Source organism: Candoia aspera, chromosome 1 (assembly GCF_035149785.1).
Source record: "Candoia aspera isolate rCanAsp1 chromosome 1, rCanAsp1.hap2, whole genome shotgun sequence".
Taxonomy (NCBI): domain Eukaryota; kingdom Metazoa; phylum Chordata; class Lepidosauria; order Squamata; family Boidae; genus Candoia; species Candoia aspera.
In genome coordinates, this window is record NC_086153.1 from 226,612,659 (window position 1) to 226,638,681 (window position 26,023).

At 45.8% G+C, this 26,023-nt stretch overlaps 1 protein-coding gene across 1 annotated transcript; it reads left to right on the top strand.

Moving 5' to 3' along the window:
* The first annotated feature begins 1,405 nt into the window (after positions 1–1,405).
* On the top strand, positions 1,406–24,542 carry LOC134487234 (motor neuron and pancreas homeobox 1-like). The gene is made up of 3 exons (XM_063288905.1): positions 1,406–1,979; positions 20,901–21,061; positions 22,937–24,542. Exons 1-3 carry the CDS (start codon positions 1,544–1,546, stop codon positions 23,246–23,248), a joined length of 909 nt encoding a protein of 302 aa, XP_063144975.1. The 5' UTR covers positions 1,406–1,543; the 3' UTR covers positions 23,249–24,542.
* The last annotated feature ends 1,481 nt before the right edge of the window (positions 24,543–26,023 follow it).

Consider the following 26,023-nt stretch of genomic DNA (forward strand, 5'->3'; position numbering starts at 1 on the left):
CTCCCTAGAGAGCCCACACTTTGGTCCCGTGAGGGCTAGGAACCTGAAAAATTTAACATAATGAAGAAATGAGGGTGCCAGTGGGTGCACAGGTAGCAGGAAAAAGCAGCATTTTCAAGAGGCTGACAAATGAGAATGGCGAAGCCCAAAGCCATCGGCAACACTGGTTCCATAGAGAGGAGCAGAGAATGGATTGGGGGAAAGAAAGGGATGTACCAGGGTGCTAAGGCTTCCTGCGGTTTTCATCTGGCTATGGCTTAGCATGTTGTGTGGACTCAGAGAGTGTGGCTTGTAAATCCTTGCTTATGGTTTAGCAGGATAGAGGGATTCAGCTCCTGTAGCAGATTCTGTGGGCATGGTCTGCTTAAACTGGACAGCAAATGTTTTAATCTACTCTCAACTCTAAACGGCCCAAGAGTCCTTGAATGTAAGAGTGACAGAATCCCTTGCATTGCGAGAGTCAGAACGCGAGGCTTCCTCCTAATGAAGAAAGAGGCGTCTCCAATACACGTGTTCTTGGTGTAACATGAGATGGACCCGAGTTCCCGTCTGTCCTATCACGTTTCCCGAGAAAACAAAAAAATTATTTTATCTCCAATCTGCAGAGACCTCTTGACTGAGTGGGGCAGAAGTATTCCAGCTCCCACCAACACTGGCATCTCTCCAGCAAGTTTCAGTGCTGTTGAAAAGCCGGCTTTTCAGCCTTATGCGGGTGCATCTTCCTGAGCCCTCCGTGCCCATTTTTGATAAAGGCACCGGGGAATATGGGCTGGCCCTCTGTGCTTCTGACGTCAGTAAAGTGCCCCTTGATATGAACCTAGAGTGCATTGCGAGGCACATTCTCAAGCTACACAAACCCTCTTCTTCAGAAATCATTTGAGAACGCGCAGCCTCTCGTTGAGGGTCACTGCCCTGAAAAAGGCGCCGAGTTGGTCCTTTCCTTTTAGAGAGGTGGCTCAAAGAAGAATGGGCGTTCTCCAGTTTATGCCAAAAGTGCTCCGCAGGCAGCGCAAAAGCTCCCTTATTTCCAAGCTAACTAAAACCAAACCAAACCAGGCCCAATAAAATCTCTTCTGTTTTAATTCCTTGAAAGTGGTGGCTGCCACCCTAGACCGCGAATGAAAGATCTCTGCAGCACCTTAAGGTAGGCTAGGCGTGGGGTGGGAACTTAATTTAAGTTCCAGTGCCGACCCTCTTAATCAAGATTGGGGCCCGTCCTCCGAAACGCGTCAGTCGGGCCACAGCTCTTGTGTGGGGGTCTCAGCAGTGGGGGCAAGGGGCTGGGAGCGAATGGACAGGTGGGGAGGGGATTTGGAAGACTCGCCTCGCCTGTCAGCCCAGAGGGGAGGGGGGGGAGGAGGAGCTACCCCGCGGCAGCGGCTGCAGAAGAGGGGGGCAGGGGCGCGCCCAGGCAATCGGCAGGTGAGCGCCGAGGAAGGGGCTGGAGCAGCGCTGCCCGCCCAGCGACGTCGCACCGGGAAGGTAGCGCAGTGCGGGGGCGCAGAGGAGGGCCGAAACGACAGCAAGGCTCCAACGAGCCGGCATGCAGAAGCCCATGGAGAAGTCCCAGAACTTCCGCATCGACGCCCTGCTGGCCGAGGACTCGGGCCGGCCGGTCCCCAGCGTCTCCCCGGAGAGCTCCGCCGGGAGTCCCGGCGCCTGCCTGCGGACCGAGACGCCCTCTCCCTGCGCGCCGCCGGGCATGGCTCCTCTGCCCACCGTCGCCTTCATCCCGAAGCCCGGCTTGCTGAACCTGCCCCCGCCGGCACTCGGCGGTTTGCCAGCCATCTACCCGCCCCCGCTGTACCCCGTCCCGGCTCTGGCCGGCCAGCACCCCGCCTTCGCCTACCCCGCCGCCTTCCCCCCGCTGTCGCAGCCGGGAGCCGAGCATCTGAAGGCGGCCGCGGGGGTCGGTTCCTTCCCGCTGGAGCACTGGATTCGAGCCGGGATCATGGCGCCCCGCTTCCCGGATTTCCACGGTAAGAGGCCAGCGTAGCCGTCCTGAAGGGAGCCAAAGGACGCGAGGCCAGGGAGGGTTTGGCACCGTAGAGTCCGAAGGGAGCGCCTTCTCAGCCGGCGTCGGGCAAAGCTCGGCTTCTCGGGGTTGTTCTGCTGAGCGCTCGGCTCCCTCCCTCGCAGGCTGCAACACGCCGTCCGTTTCTGCTCCTGGGGTTAAAAGCATCCCCGCAGAGCCGAGAGGACCAGGAAAGCCGGGCCGAGGAGGGCAGCGGCGGCGGCTGACGCCTCAGAGCCAAGTGAAGGGGTGACGAGGGCCAGCAGGCTTTGAAAGCGGTGGGAAGTAGCTTTGACCCGCCTGGCTCAGCCTTGAGCGCCCAAGGCCCGTGAACGCGGTCCGCTCTTCTCAGCTCGCTGAGAAGGGGAGGAAAGGGGAGGGAGGTGGCCCCTGCGGGAAATCGGGAGGCTTCGAAGTTCGAACTTCCGAACTCCTCGCAGGAATTCTCCGAGTCCTTCAGTCCTCGAGGGGCCTCCGCGTGTTTCCACTTGAAGGGATGTGTTGGGGAGACCGGGTGGGAGGAATGGATGCTCGGCTTCTGCTTGATTTGCTTTCTATGTAAAACGGGTTTGATGCGGTTGAACCCAGGGATCCGTGACAAACTGGCCGGGAGGCACTGCTCAACCGATCCCCTTCTTTCACCTCTCCCCACCCCCAGGGCTCTCTCAGCATCTCGCTGGTGAGCCCTAAATGTTTCTGTCAGGATCTTCCAGCTGGTTGGACTGTAACTTCCGTCATCTGCTCATGAATTGTAGCCCAACAAATCTGGAGGTGCCGCCAATTTGGATTAAGTTGACTGATGTCATCCGCCCACCGCATTTCGTTCTGGACCCAGTTGTCTGATGCGAAGGTTTTCCCTCGTGGGAAAGGCCGCCATTTGAAAGGGGAGGGGAGATCTAACCAATGGTACCTAGACATCGAAACACACAAACCCAGGAGTTGCCTCGCATCTTGAGCTCAATGTGCCATTGAGCTGGACTCTTTGGGCTACAGAATAACGCCTGTTAAATATGTATGTCTGACGTAGCTAACGAGGAGAAACTTCGTCGCGGGCTTTAAAAAAAGCCGCTTCCCCATTGACCCCTTTGGTTGCTGCCTCCAGCGTGTGCGCTGGCCGGGAGGGGGCGACTCTCTCTCCCTGCAAGTCTTGGAGCAGAATTGGAGAGCAGTTTGTGGGCGAGATCAGCCCTGGGTTTTCTGCCTCGAGAGGGATTTGGACTGGGGTGGACTTCCAGCCACCTTCCCGCGCCCTGGTGCTGGGAAAGGCCGGAGCTTATGAATGGCTGGTCCTCAGAAGCAGCTCCAGCTTTACAGTATAATTAATTCCCCATAGAAAGCAAAGCTCCCAGGAGGGATTTCAGCTCAGCCTGTAGTATTTACTGTCATTATGTAGAACGGAGTACGAAAAGGGAAAGGTTCCCTGGTGACAGTCTTTCTGGGAGCTCCGGTACGCTCTTATCCAGACCAGATGGGAGGATATCTTTACATCTATTGTTCGTGAGAACCAGGCCATCGCCGATCTGGAATGTTAACACGTCCATAAGAGTGAATGGGTGAAGCGGGTTATTCCTTCCTGGCTCTAAGAATTTTATGTGGAAGGAAAGGCGCGCCAGATCCTGGTAGTGCAATAGATATATACGACCAGTCAATATTCCTAGGTAAACGTATAGACCGAGAGCCCGTCTGGTGCAGTGGTTAAGGCACCAGGCTAGAAACCGGGGGACGGTGAGTTCTAGTTCCGCCTTAGGCACGAAGCCAGCTGGGTGACCTTGGGCCAGTCACTCTTTCTCAGCCCTAGGAAGCAGGCAATGGCAAACCACTTCTGAAAAACCTTGCCAAGAAAACTGCAGGGATTTGTAACCAGCCTGTCTAACCCTCCAGAGGGCTGGACTACAGCTCCCCTAATTCCCAACCGGCGTGGCCAACTGATCTAGAATACACCAGCTTGGAGGAGGCTAGGCAAAGGTGGACCTGGGAGTCGAGCAGTCAGACCTTTGTGGGAAGCAGGGCAGAATGGAGGATGGCGAACTCGGCGAGGTTTAAGGCTACGTTTCGCCAGGCGATCGGCCTCCCGAGAGCTTCCTACACCTCCCCCCCCCCCCCCCCGCCCAGCAGAAAGGAGTGGGCAGCCGTGGTCAGACAGGGGCAAAAGCTCCAGGCTGCTTTGGGGGACTCAATTCGCTTGTTTCCAAGCACAGCTCCCGAGCCTGGTTCAATCACGTCCCGTTAAATAGTCGCGGGCTTTGCTCTCGCTTAGAATAGTCGGGTGGCTTAGAGGCAAGTGTGAACCCACCACAATGGCTTATTCAACAAATGGCGGTTTAATGAAAGACTGGTTTAATGTGAAGTAGAGACTGTGCCACGATAGTTTATTCAGTATTTCTTCATAATCCTGGTTCAGCATGATATGGGAGGCCGGCAGAGACGACCTGATTGAGGCTCGCCTAGTCATCTCGCCGGCAGCGGAGCGAGAGCCGAGCCAGACGCCACCCCTCTCCCCACCCGCTGTCCCGAAGGCGGCTTTTCCCACATCAATCACCCGACCCGAGGCAGGGGAAGTTGTAAAGGTTTTGAACTTTAATCCGCCAAGGCCTCCCGGTGTTTGGGCCGAAGCGGGCGGGGGTGGTGCAGTTAATTTGTTACCAGTCTGAGCTAGGAGAAGGGAGGTCTCGATCTTCTGGCCAGCTGGAGGCATCCCGGAAGACCGCGGCACAAACCCGAGCAGAGACGCCTTTGGAGGCTCCTGCGCACCTTTCTTTCCCACTCCTGCAACTCCTCGGCTCCTTCGAGGCAGCTGGTCCCAAAAGTGAGTTGCACTGGGGTGGGGGTGGAGGGAGGCAGTGCTGAAACAACTAAATGAAAAGTGGGGAAAATCTGAATTTAGGCACCGAAACCTTACGCTGCCGTTTGCTAAAACAATGGGTGGCCCTCTCCTGCTGAAAATAGTAGACCTCCTCTCTGCTGAATTCCGCAGGGCGGGCGGCAGGTTAAGGGGCAGAACTTGGGGTCATCTGTGGTAGATGGAGCGCCAAGCATCTCTGAGTCCGAATTATTCCACCATTGGGCATCCAACCTCCCCGCCCATCCCGCCTCAATAACATCGCAGTGGAAAGGCTGGAGTGGGCGCTGCCTTCGGCTCCGTCGCCCAATTTCTTGTGGTCGGAATGCGCGCGTTCTCTCCGTGTTTGTTCTACAGCGAACCCTAGTGAATAGACCATGATATATATTTTTTTATTAAAACAGACGCACGCACGAATAGAAGCAAACGGTGGAATTGGAACGTTTTCCAGTCTGCTCGCTTTTGCTAGCGGAGGTTTGACTTAGCTTTCCTCCGGCACTGATTAAAAGAATCCCATTTTATGCAGTGTATTGGTTGGGGGGAAGGTGCTGAGAATCGTATCTGCAACCTAAGCAAATCTAGACCCGATCGCAACCTAGGCCCGATTGCAAGCTCGATAATGTGGATAAAGTGCCCATTGCAAAAATGTAATAAAATGTGTCACTTGCTGTCCTATCTATCTATCTATCTATCTATCTATCTATCTATCTATCTATCTATCTATCTATCTATCTATCTATCTGCTTGGCAATAAGAGTCCAAATTAAACAATCATGGGGGTTTATTTAAAAAAAACACTAAAGCATGTTTTTTCCCCCAAACATTCCCCTAGCTGGAATAAGCATTAAGCTTTTTTCATTCTCAGATTGTTGTTGTTGTTTATTCGTTTGGTCACTTCCGACTCTTCGTGACTTCATGGACCAGCCCACACCAGAGCTTCCTGTCGGTCGTCAACACCCCCAGCTCCCCCAGGGACGAGTCCGTCACCTCTAGAATATCATCCATCCACCTTGCCCTTGGTCGGCCCCTCTTCCTTTTGCCCTCCACTCTCCCTAGCATCAGCATCTTCTCCAGGGTGTCCTGTCTTCTCATTATGTGGCCAAAGTATTTCAGTTTTGCCTTTAATACCATTCCCTCAAGTGAGCAGTCTGGCTTTATTTCCTGGAGGATGGACTGGTTTGATCTTCTTGCAGTCCAAGGCACTCTCAGCATTTTCCTCCAACACCACAGTTCAAAAGCATCGATCTTCCTTCTCTCAGCCTTCCTTATGGTCCAGCTCTCGCAGCCATATGTTACTACGGGGAACACCATTGCTTTAACTATGCGGACCTTTGTTGTCAGTGTGATGTCTCTGCTCTTAATTATTTTATCGAGATTTGTCATTGCTCTTCTCCCAAGGATTAAGCGTCTTCTGATTTCCTGACTGCAGTCAGCATCTGCAGTAATCTTCGCACCCAGAAATACAAAGTCTTTCACTGCCTCTACATTTCCTCCCTCTATTTGCCAGTTATCAATCAAGCTGCTTGCCATAATCTTGGTTTTTTTGAGGTTTAGCTGCAAGCCAGCTCTTGCACTTTCTTCTTTCACCTTCATCATAAGGCTCCTCAGTTCCTCTTCGCTTTCAGCCATCAAAGTGGTATCATCTGCGTACCTGAGATTGTTAATGTTTCCTCCAGTGATTTTAACCCCAGCCTTGGATTCCTCAAGCCCAGCATGTCACATGATGTGTTCTGCGCACAAGTTGAATAGGTAGGGTGAGAGTATACAGCCCTGCCATACTCCTTTCCCAATCTTAAATCAGTCCGTTGTTCTGTGGTCTGTTCTTACTGTTGCTACTTGGTCGTTATACAGATTCTTCAGGAGGCAGACAAGATGACTTGGTATCCCCATACCACTAAGAACTTGCCACAATTTGTTATGGTCCACACAGTCAAAGGCTTTAGCATAGTCAATAAAACAGAAATAGATGTTTTTCTGAAACTCCCTGTCTTTTTCCATTATCCAGCGGATATTGGCAATTTGGTCCCTAGTTCCTCTGCCTTTTCTAAACCCAGCTTGTACATCTGGCAATTCTCGCTCCATGAATTGCTGAAGTCTACCTTGCAGGATCTTGAGCATTACCTTACTGGCATGTGAAATGAGTGCCACTGTTCAATAGTTTGAGCATTCTTTAGTGTTCCCCTTTTTTGGTATGGGGATATAAGTTGATTTTTTCCAGTCTGATGGCCATTCTTGTGTTTTCCAAATTTGCTGGCATATGGCATGCATTACCTTGACAGCATCATCTTGCAAGATTTTGAACAGTTCAGCTGGGATGCCGTTGTCTCCTGCTGCCTTGTTATTAGCAATGCTTCTTAAGGCCCATTCAACCTCACTGTTTAGGATGTCTGGCTCTAGCTCACTGACCACACCGTCAAAGCTGTCCCCAATATTCTTATCCTTCCTATACAGGTCTTCCGTATATTCTTGCCACCTTTTCTTGATCTCTTCTTCTTGTTAGGTCCTTGCCATCTTTGTTTTTGATCATACCCATTTTGGCCTGGAATTTACCTCCGATGTTTCTAATTTTCTGGAAGAGGTCTCTTGTCCTTCCTATTCTATTGTCTTCTTCCATTTCCACACATTGCTTGTTTAAAAATAATTCCTTATCTCTTCTGGCTAACCTCTGGAATTTTGCATTTAATTGGGCATATCTCCCCCTATCGCTGTTGCCTTTTGCTTTCCTTCTTTCTTGGGCTACTTCTAGTGTCTCAGCAAACAGCCATTTTGCCTTCTTGGTTTTCTCTTTCTTTGGGATGTATTTTGTTGCTGCCTCCTGAACAATGTTGCGAACTTCTGTCCATAGTTCTTCCGGGACCCTATCTACTAAGTCCAGTCCCTTAAATCTATTCTTCACCTCCACTGCATATTCCTTAGGAATATTAGTGAGCTCATATCTAGCTGATCTGTGGGTCTTCCCTAATCTCTTTAGTCTGATCCTAAATTGTGCAAGAAGAAGTTTGTGATCGGAACTACAGTCAGCTCCAGGTCTTGTTTTTACCGACTGTATAGATGTCTGCCACCTTTGGCTGCAAAGGATGTAGTCAATCTGATTTTGGTGTTGTCCATCTGGTGAAGTCCATGTATAAAGCCGTCTCTTAGGTTGTTGGAAGAGAGTGTTTGTTATGCAGAGTGAGTTGTCTTGGCAAAATTCTATCAGCCTATGTCCTGCTTCGGTTTGTTCTCCCAGGCCATGCTTACCTGTAATTCCAGGTGTCATTTGACTGCCCACCTTAGCATTCCAGTCTCCCGTGATGAAAACAACATCTCTTTTAGGCGTGCTGTCCAGTAGGTGCTGCAGATCCTCATAGGACTGCTCTACTTCAGCTTCTTCAGCATCTGTGGTTGGGGTGTATATTTGGATCACTGTGATGTTAGATGGCTTGCCCTGAATTCGAATTGAGATCATTCTGTCGTTTTTTGCATTGTATCCAAGCACTGCTTTAGCCACTTTACTATTAATTATGAAGGCTACTCCATTTCTTCTGTGGTCCTCTTGTCCACAGTAGTAGATCTGGTGGTCATTTGATGTGAAGTGGCCCATTCCAGTCCATTTCAGTTCACTGATGCCCAAAATGTCTATCTTTAATCTTGACATCTCACCAATAACCACATCCAATTTGCCCTGGCTCATAGATCTTACATTCCAGGTTCCAATGGTGTCTTGATCCTTAGAACATCGGATTCACCGTTCACCAGTAGCACCGTCGGCCGCTAGCCGTCCTTTGGGCTTTGAGCTAGCTGCGTCATCACGTCTGGGGCTAGTTGAACTCATGCTCTGTTCCTCCCCAGTAGCATTTTGACCATCTTCCGACCTGGGGTCTCATCTTCCGATGGTATACTGACATATCTGTGTTTGTACTGATCCATTGAGTTTTCACGGCAAGAATACTGGGGTGGGTTGCCATTACCTTCCCCAGGGATCGCATTTAGTCTGACCTCTCTGTCATGACCTTCCCGTCTTGGGTGGCCCTTCACGGTTTAGCTCATGGCATCACTGAGGTGCTCCAGCTCCAGCACCACGACAAGGTAACGATCCTTTGCTGAAGTCATTCTCAGATACTTGAATTTAATCAGTTTAATCAGTTTAAAAGTTCGCCAGCAATCCCATTTTTTATGGTTACAATGCCGCATTCTGAAGTCATTTAAAAGAACTAAGCAGTTTCTGCCACTTACGGTAAAAAGAAATAGAAACGCTTTAAATTCCGGAACGGGGCTATGTTGATGTTCTGCCACCGCCAACTTAGCCCACCGCCAGACCCCTCAGGGCAGCCATCCCCAGTCTAGACTGCCACGTCCTCCTCTCCATTCAGCAGAAGCTGTAGTCCAACATACCCGGAAGTAGGAAGCTGAGGCAAGTTACTCCGTGTTGCAATTTTAAAATATAATAATTTGGGCGAGTAATGCGTTCAGTGCAGGAATTGACCTGAGGTTTCTATCTGCAGCTAACTTTTGTGCCCTCGTTTTTTGTCCCTTTCTTTACATTGGCTGGGCTGTTTTCTCCTTTTATTTCTGTAAAGTTTCTGAGAAAACCTAACGAACCATCACCTCCCCTCCCCCCCCCCACCATTTTCGTAACGGAGAAGGTGCAAGTGGACAGAGATTCCCTGGAGAGACTCTCCTCCTTCTGCAACCCGAGCATGCGACCGAATTAAAGAATGAGCAAAAAAGTCGCCTCCTTTCTCCAGCAACCGGGCGGATTTCCTCTAAGTTCCCCGTAGTCACGTGCACTCAGGAGCCCGAGCTGGAGGTGGGCGGGAGAGCAGTATGTAGGGCAACCCTATTCCTGGCTCTTCAAAAGTCTAACTGCAGTCCACGCTCTCTAGGGAAAAAAGCTATCTCTGATTTCATGGGACCTGTTTTTGAATAATGCTCCAGAGCCCGGCTAGCTTTTCGTGGTCACAAAATGTTAAAACTAAAAGCGGGAAGGAGGGGTACATGGTCACACAGTTATTGTTGTTTATTCATTTAGTCGCCTCCAACTCTTCGTGACTTCATGGGCCAGCCCACGCCAGAGCTTCCTGTCGGTCGTCAACACCCCCAGCTCCCCCAGGGACGAGTCCGTCACCTCTAGAATATCATCCATCCACCTTGCCCTTGGTCGGACCCTCTTCCTTTTGCCCTCCACTCCCCCTAGCATCAGCATCTTCCCCAGGGTGTCCTGTCTTCTCATTATGTGGCCAAAGTACTTCGGTTTTGCCTTTAATATCATTCCCTCAAGTGAACAGTCTGGCTTCATTTCCTGGAGGATGGACTGGTTTGATCTTCTTGCAGTCCAAGGCACTCTCAGCATTTTCCTCCAGCACACACAGTTATAAGATGCTCTTATAAAGAACCAGGAATGTCCGGAGGAAGAGCAATTCTGAGTTCAGTCTCAGGAATCAGCTTTGTTATCTAGCCATACTGTCCTGAAATGGCACGGGAACATTAAGATGCTGAAAAGGGCCATTCCGTTTGCTTTTGGGTTAGCCTTATCGCTGTTGGTTTCCTTTTCCTTTTCCTTTTCCTCTCTTTCTTTAACACGAAGAGGGGTGTCCTTGCCCGGAGCGGTGCCTGAAATCGAAAGAGCGGCTAAATTCGCATCGCACTACGCCGGGGTCGGTCCAACCACTTTGGGCTGCGTAGGTCACAATTGGCTGGAACGCCTCGCCTGCTTAGGCAGAAGACTAAATCACAACGTGATTTAAAATCAAACAACCACGTGGTAGCAGGGCCGCAACTAGGGCCTGTGTCACCCGGGGCAAACATGGATTCCGCGCCCATTTTGGTGCCCCCCCAGCGCTCATTTTGGCACCCCACCAGCGTGGCGGCCGGGACACATGCCCCGGTTGCCCCTCCTCGTTGCGGCCCTGCGTGGTGGCTTAGCCACCTGCAACTCGGCCATAGTTTTCTAATTGCGCAGCGTTGTGTGGTTCACAATAGGAAACGGATAATCCAGATTTGGTTTCCTGTTGTGATGTCGATAGCAACCTGGAGTCTAGACTGTGCAAACCGAACTTGGAATTGGATGAATGGATTTTCCCGATTAATGTCTTGTTAATATCTATGCCCAGTTCAGAAGTCTGGACCTTATGATTAGGTTTGTTCAATAAACGACTTTTTTTTACTCGCGGAAGCTCGTCTTCCTTAAAACTGGCACATCGAGATCACCTAATTCAGCCAGTTTATAATTCTGTATTCATCCCTTGGGCTGCAACATCGCACGACCGAACTGAAATTGTCAAGGTTTTCCTGATGGCTGATATCAAACCTTGTTTTTCAGCGGACGCCGTTTACACATTCACTGTGAACTTCAGGAACGCACTTGTCATCTCGGTGTGAACCCGGCCGTCCATTAAACCTCTTTACTGGCCGGGTGAGTGGGGGTAAATGCGCATCTGCGTGCCTATTGTCACTACTACAGTCGTATTTGTAGGTAGAATTTCTTATCACTAGCTTATAAGGTCCAGAACCTTTTAGTTCGACAACCGCGGATCGGGAGGCCTAGCAGTTAAGTGTCTCCGGAAACGTGGGGTACCAACATCGGCAACAGCCCGAAATCAACGCGCGGTTTGTTCTAGCCATTTCCCAAGGCCCCCTTGGATTGTGAGCGGGGTGGTGGAAGGTCCCAGAGCTGGGCTGGAGGCAGGGAAGCGCACAGGCGGACGGCAGGAGGAGGGCTGCAGGGTCCACAGCCCCCCGTTGCGGTAAGTGCAGAGAGGAAATCGTTCTCAGTGTAAATCCGTTGTAATGCTTCCGCTCCAGCGCGCAGGGACAAGACTGGATCTCACGCCTCATTAGCTGGTCAATGAAGCTGGGCGCCTGGCCGTGCTGGAGGCGGGCTGACCAGGCTGATGCCATTCAAGAAACAAGAGCGTGACAGAAGGCGACAAAGGGGAGGAGGAGGGAGAGACAGACAGACAGCTGTGGCCACCTCGGCTTCAGCAGTTGCGGGACAGGGTGGGAGTCCTGATCCTGTCTGCTGGAATGCTTTGCCTGGGTTTTAATTTCCGATATTTCTCCCCTCCGAATGTATGTGCTCTCTGTCTCTGGCGCACACGCATGTTCAAATGCGCCTTGTAACAAAATTTCTGCACTATTTCCCCGGCCTCTCCTTTTAAGATCATGTTCCCCCTCCCACCCCGTGCAGGTGGTAAGAGTTGAAAGTCGGGCTTGCTCGCTTAGACTAAGTGCTAAGAAAGAGCTGATATCACCACCACCACCCTTTTTCAGAAAAGAGCGCTTGGTCACCAGGCTGCTTCTGCAGAAGAATTCCTCAAGCGGCTGGTTTTCAGCGCATTGCCCTTTAGAGTGAGCCTGTGAAATCACTGCCGTAGCTAAGGGAGTGCCCAGGAGAGAAGGAATGGCCTGGCAATTATGCCCAGGGAGACAGTTATTCTTCTGGCCTCCCTGGGCATCCCGGAAGAATAACTGCTTGTCCCCAAAGATACTGGGACTCCAAGTGAGGGTGCTACTTTGAGAAACTAGGCCTGACCTGCCCCAGAGGACCGTCCCTCCTCCTCTAGGTGAAAGGCCTTTCTCTGCAAAGGAAGGAAGGGGTGGTTTTGTTGGACAGTCAGCTTATTTCCAGCTTTGGGGGCAAGGGGCTCCTTTACGTTAAAGCTGGCTAGGCAGGGTTTAATCGGTTCATCGGAGTCTGTGGATTGGGGCAGGCTAAGAAAACGACCAATGCATAAACAAATAATTCACTTAGAACAATGGGATGGCATCCAGGCCTGCCGCATCTGCGAGGCAACTGACGGGCGCTATAAACAAAGTAACGTTTTCTTTGGATGAAACTCGACTTCTGGTGACTTCGGGGGCACGATCGCCAAGTTTTTTTTAACAGTGACACAGAAGTGGTCTGCCTCTGATTTTCTCCGAGTTCTATCCTGCAACCTCCTGGGATTCACCAAACCCGATCTTGCTGCTTGATTTTTCGAGATCAACCAAGGGTTTTTGAATAAATCACGGATTGCTTCCCCCCACTCCCCGGCCCAGCAATTTTAATTATCACATACACACGACAGAGGAATTAAAAGAGCACCGGTGTTGCTGGTGAATCAGAAGGCACAGGCGCGCGCGAGCACAACACACACACTTCTTTCGCTCTGCTTGTGACTGGACCACAGAGTGGAGAAAAGAGTCTGGTCTCACGCTCTGATTCTCAATATATCCAGTCGAGCGAAAGCGCTATTTTGGCAGGGCAAGATGTTAAAAGATATCCAGAGGATCAGGGCAATCACGAGATTGGGGTTTAGACGGCGGTTCACATTCAGACCGCCAATTTAAAGGGGGTGGCGTAATTAAATGAAAGACCTCCCCCGCGGAGCGTCTCATTGGAAGAATGAGGTAATCCTGGGACAGTCCTGGCAGGGGAAAACGCGCTGGACGGCGCAAGAGGTACGCTGATATTACGTCGCAGAAGCTTTCGTAGGGCGTGGGTCCCAAGGGAGGAAGGTGATGCTGGAGGAAGAGGAAGAGGAGGACAAACAAGGGGAACGATCTCAAGCAATCGGCATTCTTTCCCCGCTTTCCTTTGAACCGGCGCGGCCAGAAAGCTCCCGCCCAAATCCGACGGGATCCCAATTCCAGCGCCAGGACAGAGCGGCAGGAAACTCGGGAAAACGGTGGGAAGCCGCTTTGGGGTCTGGAACATGGGTACCTGGCGTGTCCGTAAGGGGGGGTGTCAAAAAAGACAACAAGGCGGCCACAACCATGCGATCGAGACCCCGCCGTTTTTTACAAGCGTGGCCACCCTTCTCTGCAAATACCCCTGCACCCAGGCCGCCCTTCCTCATTTCTATGCCCTCTAGATGTGCGGGAATTAGAAGAGCGGAATTCCAATATCTGGCGGGCACCTGGTTGGGGAAGGGTGCAGATTTAAGCAATAAGCAGTCATTTTAGAGAAAGAAAAAAAAGTTTTAAAAAATTTCATCTCTCCCTTTTAAAAAAATTCAGTCTGTTTGTCATTTAAAAATATTTTCATCTTTAATTCCTTGCTGTGGTCCAGCCCTCTCTAGCCTGATGAACTTCCATTTCTATCCTTATTCAAAAAAAGCTGATACTTGCCTTCACGTTTCTGCCTTTGAGTTACACAGCGGTCCCAGGCTGCACAGGGATTTTTCTCCCCAAAATGTTGTTACTTACACTTCATTTTACTAAGGGACTCCCGAAGCTAGTATCTGGAAAGCAGGTGTGCAGTTAAATTATGAATAATAAATATAGGCATCTCTCTGTTTCAACATCCGTTACAAGTATTGCAAATTGTTTAACTTTATATTACTTATTTATCTTGACTGCTTCTGGGAAATCCTGGGATAGGAACAGCAATTAAAAAACAGACAAACAAACCAAACTGGTAATTTCCTGATGCAGCCCATATTAGCAGGATTTGTTCCTATCAAATTAGGAAATTTGGGCATATGTTTCTCCTTGACTTCAGCTCAAATGTGTTGAATCCATTCCCCCTGAAGAGGTTGGATTACAACTCCCAGAAAACCCCCTGGGTGGGACTATAAAAATAGAAGAAATGCCTCACACATCCCCTGAAGCAGCAAATTAGCTTAATGAATCTAATTCCTCCGCTCTCTTTCCCAGAGAAAACAAGATTTATTTTCTCTCAGGACACTGACCCATTGTAATTTATCCAAAGACTGACAAAGCCAGAGTTTCTCAACCTTGGCAACTTTAAGATGTGTGGACTTCAGCTCCCAGAATTCCTCAACCAGCATGCTGACTGGGGAATTCTGGGAGTTGAAGTCCACACATCTTAAAAGTTGCCAAGATTGAGAAACTGTGGACTAAGCAATTGGCCTTGGCAGCAGGGATCATAGTCCCGGCCCCCTTAGGAACTTCCTCTAGCTAGGCAGCCTGAAGGCATTGTTATTGGACAGGAATAAAAGAAGGAAGGAAGGAAAATGAACAAACTCATGGAATATAATGTCTTCTCTGAGAGCAGCAGCAAGGACCCTGTTCCCAGGACTGGGATCTGAAGAAAGTTCCTCAGGTTCCAGAATGACAAGGGCCCAGAAGAGACAGCAGCACAGCCAGATTTCAGCAGCTGGAGTTGCTTCCTTCACTCCTCCTGGATGACCTGGATGATCATTCATAACTCAGGGTTACTGGGTAAAAAATAACGGTTTAATCATTTTACCCCAATAGATAAATAGGACATGAAAATATTGTGGGCTTTTTTTTAAGCTGGGGGAATAGTCCCCTTTTCGGGAGAGATGGGCAGTGATAGAAATTTGAAAAATAAATAAAATAAATAAATAACAGTTCGTTTCATCATTGGTTCATTCCATTTTTAGCCCACCTCACTGCTTTAAAAGGGTTCTGCCCTCAATGTGGAAAGATTATATAAATCAACAGGCAAACAAAAAATAACTGTATAAATATTTCACTAATTTTCCATGTATCTCTTCCAAGAATGAATGAGTCTGGATTCCGCCTGTTCCAATAGCATGAATCGTGCTGAGATGAGCTGGATCAGCGCTGAAAACATTTATTTAGGAAAATGGATGTAAAAGTGTAGCATTGCTAATCCTCACTTTTTTAGTTGCACTTTTCGTTCTCAATTGCACTCTGGAAATAGTGCTGAATATAAGTTTCATTCATTAGCTGCATTGTAGATTTGATAATCAACAACACTTACCAATTGCTGATATACTGTATCACAGTATTTGGGAGATGACAATCCGTTCATTTTTTACTAGTTTATAGTTTTTTTACAGTTAATATGCAGTTTTATTTAGTATTTGGTAGTCTCTGTTAGCATTCTGTGTTAGCATTCAATAGTTAGCAGCTTATGAGTTTTCATGCATGATACAAATAAAAAGAAGTTAAATGAATCCAAATTTTGAGGTATCAGTTTCATGATCAGAGTCCACACCACCAACATTTACACTTTGAATTCTGAATCTTTATGAACCTTCACTTCCACTTTAGCATAAGTCATCTTGGCCACAGAAGCTTAATGAGTTAAATTTAATGAGTTAAACTTTTCCCCATCCTTGGCTCCTTTCTAACTTCAAGACTGCATTAATTCTTTTTTTGTTGCAGTTGCAACCTAAAACATGTTGCAAACTACATAACCCATTGTGCTGCAATTTACAATGGGTTGCATTCTATGTACTGATCTGGGAACAAACCCCATTCATCTAAATGATGCTTGAGCAGGCACGTGCAGGATTGCACTGTTAATCTTTCTGATTTTTCTATCCTGCAGTACATGTATACTGTATGTATTTTCTTTCTAACGTGTAATTATTCCTGGGAATCTACGTTTTATCTGTATCCATGCAGCGTAACCCCGGCACACATTTGTACCTCTGAGAGACTAATAGAGTATTGGACTTTCTCAGACCACTGCCTTTGAATAGGTCCAGCAACAATAATCCGACATACTAGTGACACTTGTTGAGGCTTATTGTGCCATCAAATATGAACACCGCTTCTCTTTTACTTTTAGCTTAATTATACATACAGTGCACACAGGCTTGCTTTTATCTAAAAGTTGTCTGAAATATTTTCTGTAGCTTTTCCTGAAATCAGTGGGCTTAGTTAGACTTTTGCATAGGATCAACTGCCACTCATAAGACATGTTGGCCAGATTAGACCTGTTTAAATTAAATGTTTGTTTTAAAATTTTCATTTAGTGAAATGTTTTGTTGTTGAAAAAATGCCCAGCAGACTAGTTCTACCAACTAGGGAAGAGGGAGAGCATCCGTGGCCCTCATAATGTTGCTGGATAACAACTACCCTCAGTCACAGCCAGCATGGCTAATGGTGAAGAGGTCCACCAAGTTTCTCCAACCTATTGCTCCAGCAAGACTTTCAAGAAATGACTTCACAAACTCATAGACTTACAGAACTGGCTGGAGCCATTCAGGCTATGGAGTCCAGCTCCCTGCTCAATGCAGGGAGCCAAATGAAAGCATCCCAGACAGCTTCCACATGAACACATCCAAAGAAGGTGAGTCTATCACTGTGGCTAATTGGTTCCACTGTCAACTGCTTTTATTATCAGGAAAGGTGTTTTTCTTCTTCTACTATTCAATGGGAATCTTCTTTCCTGTGACTTAAATCAATTATTCTGTTTTCTGAACTTTGGAGCAAGGGAGGTGAGGTCCTGACCTTCTGTGTGACATCCTTTCACATACTGAAGAGTTGTGCCATCCTGCCCATTCTTTTCTCAAGGGTAAATGTATCCAGCTCCTTCAATCTCTCTTCACATGACTTAGCTTCTAGTCCCTTGATCATTCCCTTGCTTTTTGTACATGCTGCAGTTTCTATACATTCTTCTTATAGTGCAAGATCCAGAATGGTACACAATACTCAAGGTGGGACAGAATCAAAAATTATTTCTTGTGATTTGAAAGCAGTGCTTCTGTTGATGCCATCTAAAATTGCATTTACCTTTTTATATATATAGCATATGACTGGCTTATCTGCATTTTTCCATCAAGTCCCATTCCAAGATATTTTTCAAAAGTCAGGTGTGTCCCATCCTATACCTGCGCACTTGATGTCTTTTTCCTAAGCATAGAAATATTTGTCTCTGTTAAATTTATTTCTGTTATTTTCAGCCCAAAGTCAAATTCAAGATTATTTAATTTTTTTCCCATTGCATCTAAGGTAAAAATTGTGCCACCATATTTTATATCATCTGCAAATTCCTTCACATCTTACAAGCCATTAATTAAAACACTGAATACTTCATCTGAATAACTATTTCAATATACCTGTTTATCTACCTTCCTTCTTTCCTTCCTGATGCAGGAGTCAGAACAGCAAAAGCCTCAACAGCCATGATATAAAGTTCGGATTTTGAAATTCAAGGCAGTTAAGATAACTAAGGACTAAAGGAAACTCTTTTGTCAGTTTCCTCTAGACCTGGGAGCCTTCAGTGGATTAGTTCACTTCGGGTGTAGAAGGAGATAATTTAATCTAAAGGTGCCCTCAGCAAAAACTAAAACCATGCCATTTTCTTGGAAGTGATTTATACTTGTTTTCTCCCAGGATACTTTTTTTCCAATTTTCCAGTCTAGCCTTAGCTCTAAGATTTCCATTAATACAGAGACCAGACCCTGCTTAACTTTTGTGTGCAGACAAGGTTTGCCAGGTGCTAACAACTGTTGAAACAATCTAACTTAGCCACTTTCATTTAAGGCAATATCCAAAACAGTCAGCACTTTTGTGGGAGGGACACTTTGGGTGGCTGAGGGCCACAGTTTTAGGACAGTGAGGTCTATAGTGGGTGGGTGATGATGCAAAATAAACAGGGCCTTCTCATGCACACTGGCAGGAGATTTTTGGACCTTTCCTAGATTATTTGGAGGGTGATTTGGGTATGTCTTTTTAAAAATGTTGTTCACTGGATCAGGAAGAGTTGAAAGCAACTGAAGGACCACCCCAAAATGTATGCCAAGGCTGACATTACAATTTTTGAATATTTCTTATCCCCCAACACAGAATGCTAATTTCTGGAAGCTTCAGGGGCAGCTCCAAAATCTAAGAGAATGAAGTTTGGGGATATGTGAAGTCTTGTGGCATCTGCCTGCCCCCTCCCCCTGCAGCATGGGACCTCTCTCAGATGTCTGATTATTTACCTCTCCAGACTCACATGTTTTGTTTAAACACATGCAGTGATCCAAGTGGGTTGTGTGTTTGCTTAGAACTCTCATCATGTTTCTCCGATCCTCTGTACCTCCTTGTTCCAGCCCACTTTCACCACTGAATGTCTGTTCTCTGTTTAGTCAAGGGCCATAAAAGCTAATCCAGGAGACAGACCATAAAATAGGTGATGGTGGGAGTACCAAGCACACCCTTCCTGTTCTGCCCATGTGGGGCAAGCTGCAGCCTTCCCTCAAAGCTTCTTTTGTTCCGCCTCCCCCTGATTCAGCAACTTGCTCTGATAACAGCTCATTAGCCAGCTAGGTGCTCCTAAGCCTCTGTGGAGGCAGGCTGCCTTTATCACTGCCCGGGACAGCTGGAGGTAATTAAATACACTTTATGCTAATAAAGGAGGTTTAATTTCAACAACAGAATTTATTGCAATTGCCAAAGCAAGTGCTGATAGCTTATCAGATAGGTTAATATCAGCCAGGCCATAAAATCATTACCTGAAGGAAAAGAAGCAGGCTCAACATGTCAAGCTTATTTCTCTTCATACAGTCTGCCAGGCCTCATAAACTTAATCAAATGCCACAGGTAGTAAGGAAATACTACCATAGATATTCATGTTCTATTGTTTGTGAGTTTCCAGAGGGGAGTAAATGAAAGGACGAGCCAGTTCTGCGGAGGGGAGTTTGAGAAGACTTTTACTCCCTGAAAGAAGCACCGCTCTGTGTGTTTCTGTGTGTGTGTGTGAGAGAGAGAGAGAGAGAGAGAAACAAACAAACAAACAAACAGAAAGAGACAGATATGAAGACCTACCCATTCAGAATATATGCAATGATTCCTGTTCTCATACTGAACTGGTCATGTGGTATCATCAGTAATAAAATTGGACTCTTTATGTGAAAGTGACATGGTAACATAACATTCCAGATGACTGCTATATGAAAACAAAGAGTGAGAGATTTTTTTTGTATCTCTTTGGTGCGTGTAGTGGACATCTGGCGTTTTTCAAGCCAAATGTCGTAGTTCTAACATTAGGATACCTAATGTTACCTAAAACTCCTGAAATCATGTTCCCAGGAAGCAAATATATTTATATACGTATTACCTTTGTATGCCACTTTTCCTCTAGGGAGCTTTGCCCTATTTGCCAGAAGGCAGGATATAAATCATAACAGAAATAAACATAAATTATTACTATGAGTCTCCTTTTATTTTATTACCATTTCAACTCTATACGATAATAGGCTGAGAAATAAGAGAGCTTCCAAGGCTGGATAGAGCTCAATCTTCTGGTTCTCGGTGATAAAGAAAATACCAATGAAGCAGCAAACAGCAGTTGAACAAAAATGAATGAAATACTTAAGGGAATTATTTACTAGTTATAAAAGACTAGTTTTGTTGCAAAAATCTTCACTATTTATTTGTTTGTTTGATTTCTACAGCTGTCCATCTCATCAAGTGATTCTGGGTGGTGTACAATCCCAAAAACATATATATAGTCACCATGTACCTGTAAAACTATTTCTATAGATGTTAATATAGCCAAGAAATAGGGCCCTTAACACTTTCAGATAAAATCAGTAAGTGAAGCTTTTCCTGGGATAAAAGATATCATGGGGAGATTATTAGTTGTTTAATGTTTGCATGGTAGATTTCTGTTAAAGACCCATGAGCAAAACCAAGGGAAGAGCAGAAAAAAAGAAATCAGCTGTCCCAACTGCACGTCCATCTATTAAATATAGCATTTTATTTGACAGTTGCTAAACAAGCAACTGGTTGCATATATTTGGTTGTAGATACACCTTTTATAACCAATAGTAGTATCCAAGTGCCTTTAAATATGGCGGCAACAGTCTCTGAAATAATAACCACAGCATCAGCAGCAATATAGTGGTTCTTTAAGCCTAAAGACCAACTGGAGATAGCAGTATATTTGGCTCATAATTGTGAGAGAAGGAAGTTTCAGAAGTATCCCTCTCTATCAACAGGAAGAAAACAAAATCAGAGAAGTCAGCTTCTGCTGTTGTGTGACTGCCTGGGGCAACTACATGCACTTTGACTTACAGCAATAACATATTCTGCATTAACAAATATAGACAGTTTAAGTTTTAGGTTGTTAAACTATGAGAAGGACAGCATAGAGACCCCTGATGGTGCTTAGTAAGAATAGTTAACCACAACTTTTCCAAAATACCTGTGTGAGACAGGCCCTGCTTCTGAATGTATTGATGCCCCCTGCAAACATCTGCATAGCAGAAACCTAAGCAGTGATATATACAGTACTTGTTTCAGGCAGTGGTGAAGTTTTGAAAAGGTTGCATACATACCATTTGGCGCTTGCTGCGTGGGTACTCCCAATCCTTTCATTTTGGACCACATCCTGATTTAATTTTTTCCTTTCAGGTTCCCCACCATCCAATCTGATGGGCAAATGCCGTCGACCTCGAACAGCTTTTACCAGCCAGCAGCTTCTTGAGCTGGAGAACCAGTTTAAGATCAACAAATATCTCTCACGGCCCAAACGTTTCGAGGTGGCCACGTCGCTGATGCTAACCGAGACACAGGTATCACCCAGTAAAGAGAACCGTGATCTCAATGACTGTCAGCATGTCAAGGGAGTTAGCGGCAGGTACAAAATGTATGAAAGGTGGATAATCTGCCTTGATATCTTTTTTACTTTGCAAAGTCTCCCTTGAGTCAAGGGCAACTCCTGGTGACTTCATGGACACCTCCGTGTGGCTTTCTGGTAACAGTAAGGAAGTGGGTTGCCACTGCTTTCTTTTTGGTTTTTTTTTTTTTTAATCTTCCCAGTTCAGCTGCAGCCTTGGGATTTCCTGATGACATCTCTAACCAGAACTGATGATCTGCTTTGTGGGAAGAACCAAGGTCTGCTAGGTGCTGCCATCTGCTGATAGTCATGGGTAGAATAATAATAATAATAAAAAAGGAACAGATACTCTTGTGGAGCAATGAATAATAGCACTGAGAAGTAAAGGGGCAGAATGGATTTTTGCCTTAAGGACTTTACCACCAACAGTTGCCTGGTTAGTACATAGATCTAGGAGCCACAGATTGAAAACACTGGTATATAATAAGCAAAAAAAAAAAAAAGAGGGCATATACATAGAGTTACTAATGTACTCCCCACAGTCCATACTCCTCTTATCTTTTTCATGCACAATCAACTCAGGAGCATGTGCATTTAGGAGATCAGGGAGAAGATGAAGTTTAAATAATCTCTGTGATTGTCTTCCCACCCCCATTTCCCACTGTTCATCTTGAGTGTTATGAGGATGGCACAGCCAGATAGTTAGGTGAGATGTGGGGTCTCATCAGGTTTGCAGTCTATAGCTGTCCACCCTTGAATTAGAGCATGGAGTAAATAAGTTAGTCCTCTACATTTTATAAGCAATGCTGAAATTGTTTCCTATCATCAGAAAGTAGGTATTTCAGTCATTCAATTTTTCTCATCCTCCTTTCCTCATAAGAGTGTTTCATATACTGATAAATGGAATAGCAGTTATTAAAACAGTTAAGAAATGCAGATTGCCCTACTTAAAAAAAGAGACATATCTCCTTCTCTGTGCATCAAAAGAGTGCAAGAAATTCTTGTGTTGTACATCAGCCTTCATTTAATTCTTGTGTTGTACATTAGCCTTCATTTAATAAATACTATTAATCAGAGCTTTTGGATTCTTGTTCCTGGGATTAACTGCAACATGCTGTGATTTGGACAAAAGCAGCAGGAGCCTACGGATGTTCATGCAAGGGGGGAAGTCCCCCAGTCTGGCATTTTCCAGATATACAAAAGCAACAACATTTATTGATTTATTTGGCAGGCTCACTCTCTGCCTTTCTGAAGCCTTCCTAGCACTTGAATAACTTCAAAGCTGGGTGGAATTTGCCTCAGAGAGCCACAGAAGAATCTTGCTGAAGTGACAGTATAGTCATTCTGTAACTTTCTACATTCTTTGACAGAAACTGCAGGCAGTCCTGCAGAGAGATTTTTATGGGCTGCAGAAACTAACCCAAGTAACTGTTTTACAAGTAATGAAAATAAGTACTTTTTTATTCATTGGTCACTGTATGGGAATGGTTAATGTATTGGACTAATACATTATACTGGGGAGACCCAGGCTGAAGCCTGTTCTAAGCTATGAAAGTTAATTGGGTGACTTTGAGCCAATCATTGTCTCTCAGTCCCACTTACTTTAAAGGATTGTTGTCATTGGGGAAAACCTGGAGAAGAGAGTGCTGTGTATGACACCTTGAACTCACAATAACTAACAATAGACAAAGAGGGTTTCAAGTCATTGGCGGTTAAGGTGCAGAGAGGGCAGTTTTCCACCTCTGCTCTGAGCTTCATAAGAATAGCATAGAAGCTGGGAGGGTGCTGAAGGGTCACTGAAGTTTGGTCATCCTCTGTTGATCTCTCCCAGGTGAAAATCTGGTTTCAGAACCGCAGGATGAAGTGGAAGCGAAGTCGGAAGGCCAAGGAGCAGGTAACCCAAGCTGAAGTGGAGAAGCAGAGAGTGGTGAGCAAGGCCCCAGAAAAACTGCTCCCTGGAGAGGGGCGAGGAGAAGAGGAAGAAGAGAAGAGCTGTGGGGGTGAATGTAAGAAACACAGGGCCAGTGTGCAATTCCTGAACCACAATGCCGACACCTTCAGCTTCAGCTCGGACCCTTCGGGCTCAGAAGAGGAAGAGGAAGTGCAGAACCCCGCTCACAGGGAGAGGAACGTCCTGCTATGAGCAGTTCTTGTTGAGCCCCAAAAGAAAGACAGTGAGAGCATCCAGGAATGGACCATCAAAAATAGTTTTGTGCTCTTCTCCTGCTCATAGACTTTTAGAAAAGAAGAACTCTGCCTGGGCTAGTGCCCTGGTTAAACTGTGCTGCTTAATTTATGTGTGTTTGGAATATATTTATCGTGTAATTGTTCTGTAAGTGTATTGGGGGGTGGGATTAGAGGCAGTTCTTGCCTTGGTATTCCCTTTGTCTGGCTATAAAGATTATGACTGCAACAGATCACCAGGCTGGGATTTGCTTTGCTAATAATGATTTCAAGGCATTATCCATACAAGCAACTGATTAATATTTATGGCTGAGATGGGACCAAGTTCCATTTCAATTTTAGGAGTCTCTAGCTTGTGATATCAAAACAGATTTCTACCCTTACATGATGAGGGCCCAATTAAAGATTTGAGATAGTGTCTTGTCAATACTGGTTGCGAGGACAAAACAAAAGTCTCTGTCTACTTGGTAACTTCTAACTAATTGCAGAAGAGAGAAACAGAACACGTGGAGACCTAGATGATAGGAAGCTGATCTGAGAATGAAGGAATGAATACATTAAGTACTCTGGGCCATCTACAACACAGTGCTCAGAAAAGGCTCAGCATAAGGTTATGAAGTCTGTGGCAATAATAACCCAGCCAGTAGGAATTCTCTCTATGACTAAATACATTTTTTGATGTGAATTAGTGAATTTAATTCACTAATTGTATTGCCAGGAGAACAATAAGCAAATCAAAGTGAATATAGCAAAGTCTGCTCTGGAATACAGTAATGTAATTTGAGATTAATCATGGCCTAGCATTGCATCCTGGTGGGCTGGCTCAGTGGTTGCTCAAAAACCATTCAGATTAACGCAAGGGATTTCAGTGACACATTTGAAGTTTACCTAGGCTAGGCAACACATTGTGGTAACCACAATGTTTATTATGCTCCCAAATTATAAGCGTTCCTCAGGTGTGGTCTCTCTGTTCCACAAGGGAAAACCTTCTGTACAGATAGTCAACTATTCTGCTGAACACTTGCCAATTTGTCCAGTCAGGAGTTACCCATCCAAGTTATCAATCAAGCCTTCAGTAATCCATATGCTCAGTTCCTAAGCATCCAGACATGCTATCCAGTGGATATATATTTTTAAAAGTTTTATTTATATATAAAACCTAGAGCCCTTCCTCTTTTTAGATCCACATGTTCTAAAGCATTCCTCCAAGTGCCCATCAGTCATGTATCAAGGTGAGGGGAGCAAGGTACAAATTTTTTTTTAAAAGGAGCACTCACAAAGTAGCATAGACAAAGCTTTGCCCCATTTGATTTCTACATTATATGAAAAGAATAGTGACATTACTTTCAGAAAAAGAATTCGAAAGGTGATAAGCAATACATTGCAAATAGTGAGTCAAGTACAGTAAATTATGGCAGTCTAGGACATAAGTGCAGAAAAAAGAGAAGTCACATCTGCTAAATGCTAATAATAATAATGATGATGATGAGATACATGTCATTAAAGCAGAGGTGGAAACAAGTTGGTTATTACAGACTCTTGAGCAAATCACCCAGGGTAGGGTTAGGCAGTGTGTCACTTCCCAAATGTTCAACAATTCTTACTAGCTCTACTCAGTGTGGCCAGTGGTGATGGAATTGCAATTGAACAGCATAATTGCTTACAATTATCCTGATGCTTGATGGTCACTGGGATTCTTACAAAGAATGCTGGGCTGAGCAGATCCCTATTTGATCCAATGACATATCTTATGGCTCAAACTAGCCATGGAAACATGATATTCTGTGAATGAATTAATGTGCATATTTTTTTTTAGGTAAAATAACAGCCAATCAGCAGCTGAAGTGGCATGTTGGAGGAACTGGAGAATGTAGCCTTTCCTTCTCTATCAAATAATAGTTTGACTGTAAAGTAATAGAGCCACTCAAGTTGAGTTGATACACAGACTGCACTGTTTTCTTGGCAACAGTTCAGAAGTAGTTTGTCATTGGCTTCGGCTAGGATGGTTTTTCCAACTGTCCAGTCTGGTCTATAGCCCAAGATTTCCAGCTGATCTAACAGATCCAATTCTATTTTTAGATTAGGCAATTTGGCTAGATGTTATAACCTGCTGTGATAATGCCTTAATAACCCACATCTAGTTTGGCCCAAATATCATGCAACAGAGGGAACTGTGTTTGGAAGGATCCTACTGAATTAGAATATTTCACACAGAAGGAAGTGAAGCTGAAGCTGCCATTTTTTAAAAGAACTCAGCTTATGAAATTTGAGAATATATCTTCAAAGCTATAAGATGATTTCAAGAAAAGGGAAACCTAGCACTGAAACATAAAATAGATGGGAAGAAAATACAGATTCCAGATTCCAGAACAAGGGACTTAAGGGACATGTCCATAACTCAGCTCACAATCTCCCTCCTAGAACAACAGGCATGCTGGCTGATGATGATGAGAATGGTAGCCCAGCACATCCAGAAAACATCAGATTAAGAAAGGCTGATATAGTATAAGTTTGCATTCCAATACTTTTAAACTATATGGACATCTTGTTGCCACAACAACAAAATACGTGGAGATTAGACAAAAAAAATGTGCAGTGTAAGGACAACTTGAAGACCTAAGTTGTACTTCCCTTTAGGAAAGCATTTACATAAACTTTTAACTTCGTAAGCATGGCAACCTAAAGATGTGTACCACAAAAGGTAACTGGTTTGCCCACTCTTCCAGGTCACAAC

Bases quoted from the DNA above. Each gene is read 5' to 3' on its own strand.
- LOC134487234 (XM_063288905.1), top strand. From the start codon at position 1,544: ATGCAGAAGCCCATGGAGAAGTCCCAGAACTTCCGCATCGACGCCCTG. The intron at 1,980-20,900 runs GTAAGAGGCCAG...TTTTCCTTTCAG, and splicing joins CCGCTTCCCGGATTTCCACG to GTTCCCCACCATCCAATCTG. The intron at 21,062-22,936 runs GTATCACCCAGT...GATCTCTCCCAG, and splicing joins TGATGCTAACCGAGACACAG to GTGAAAATCTGGTTTCAGAA.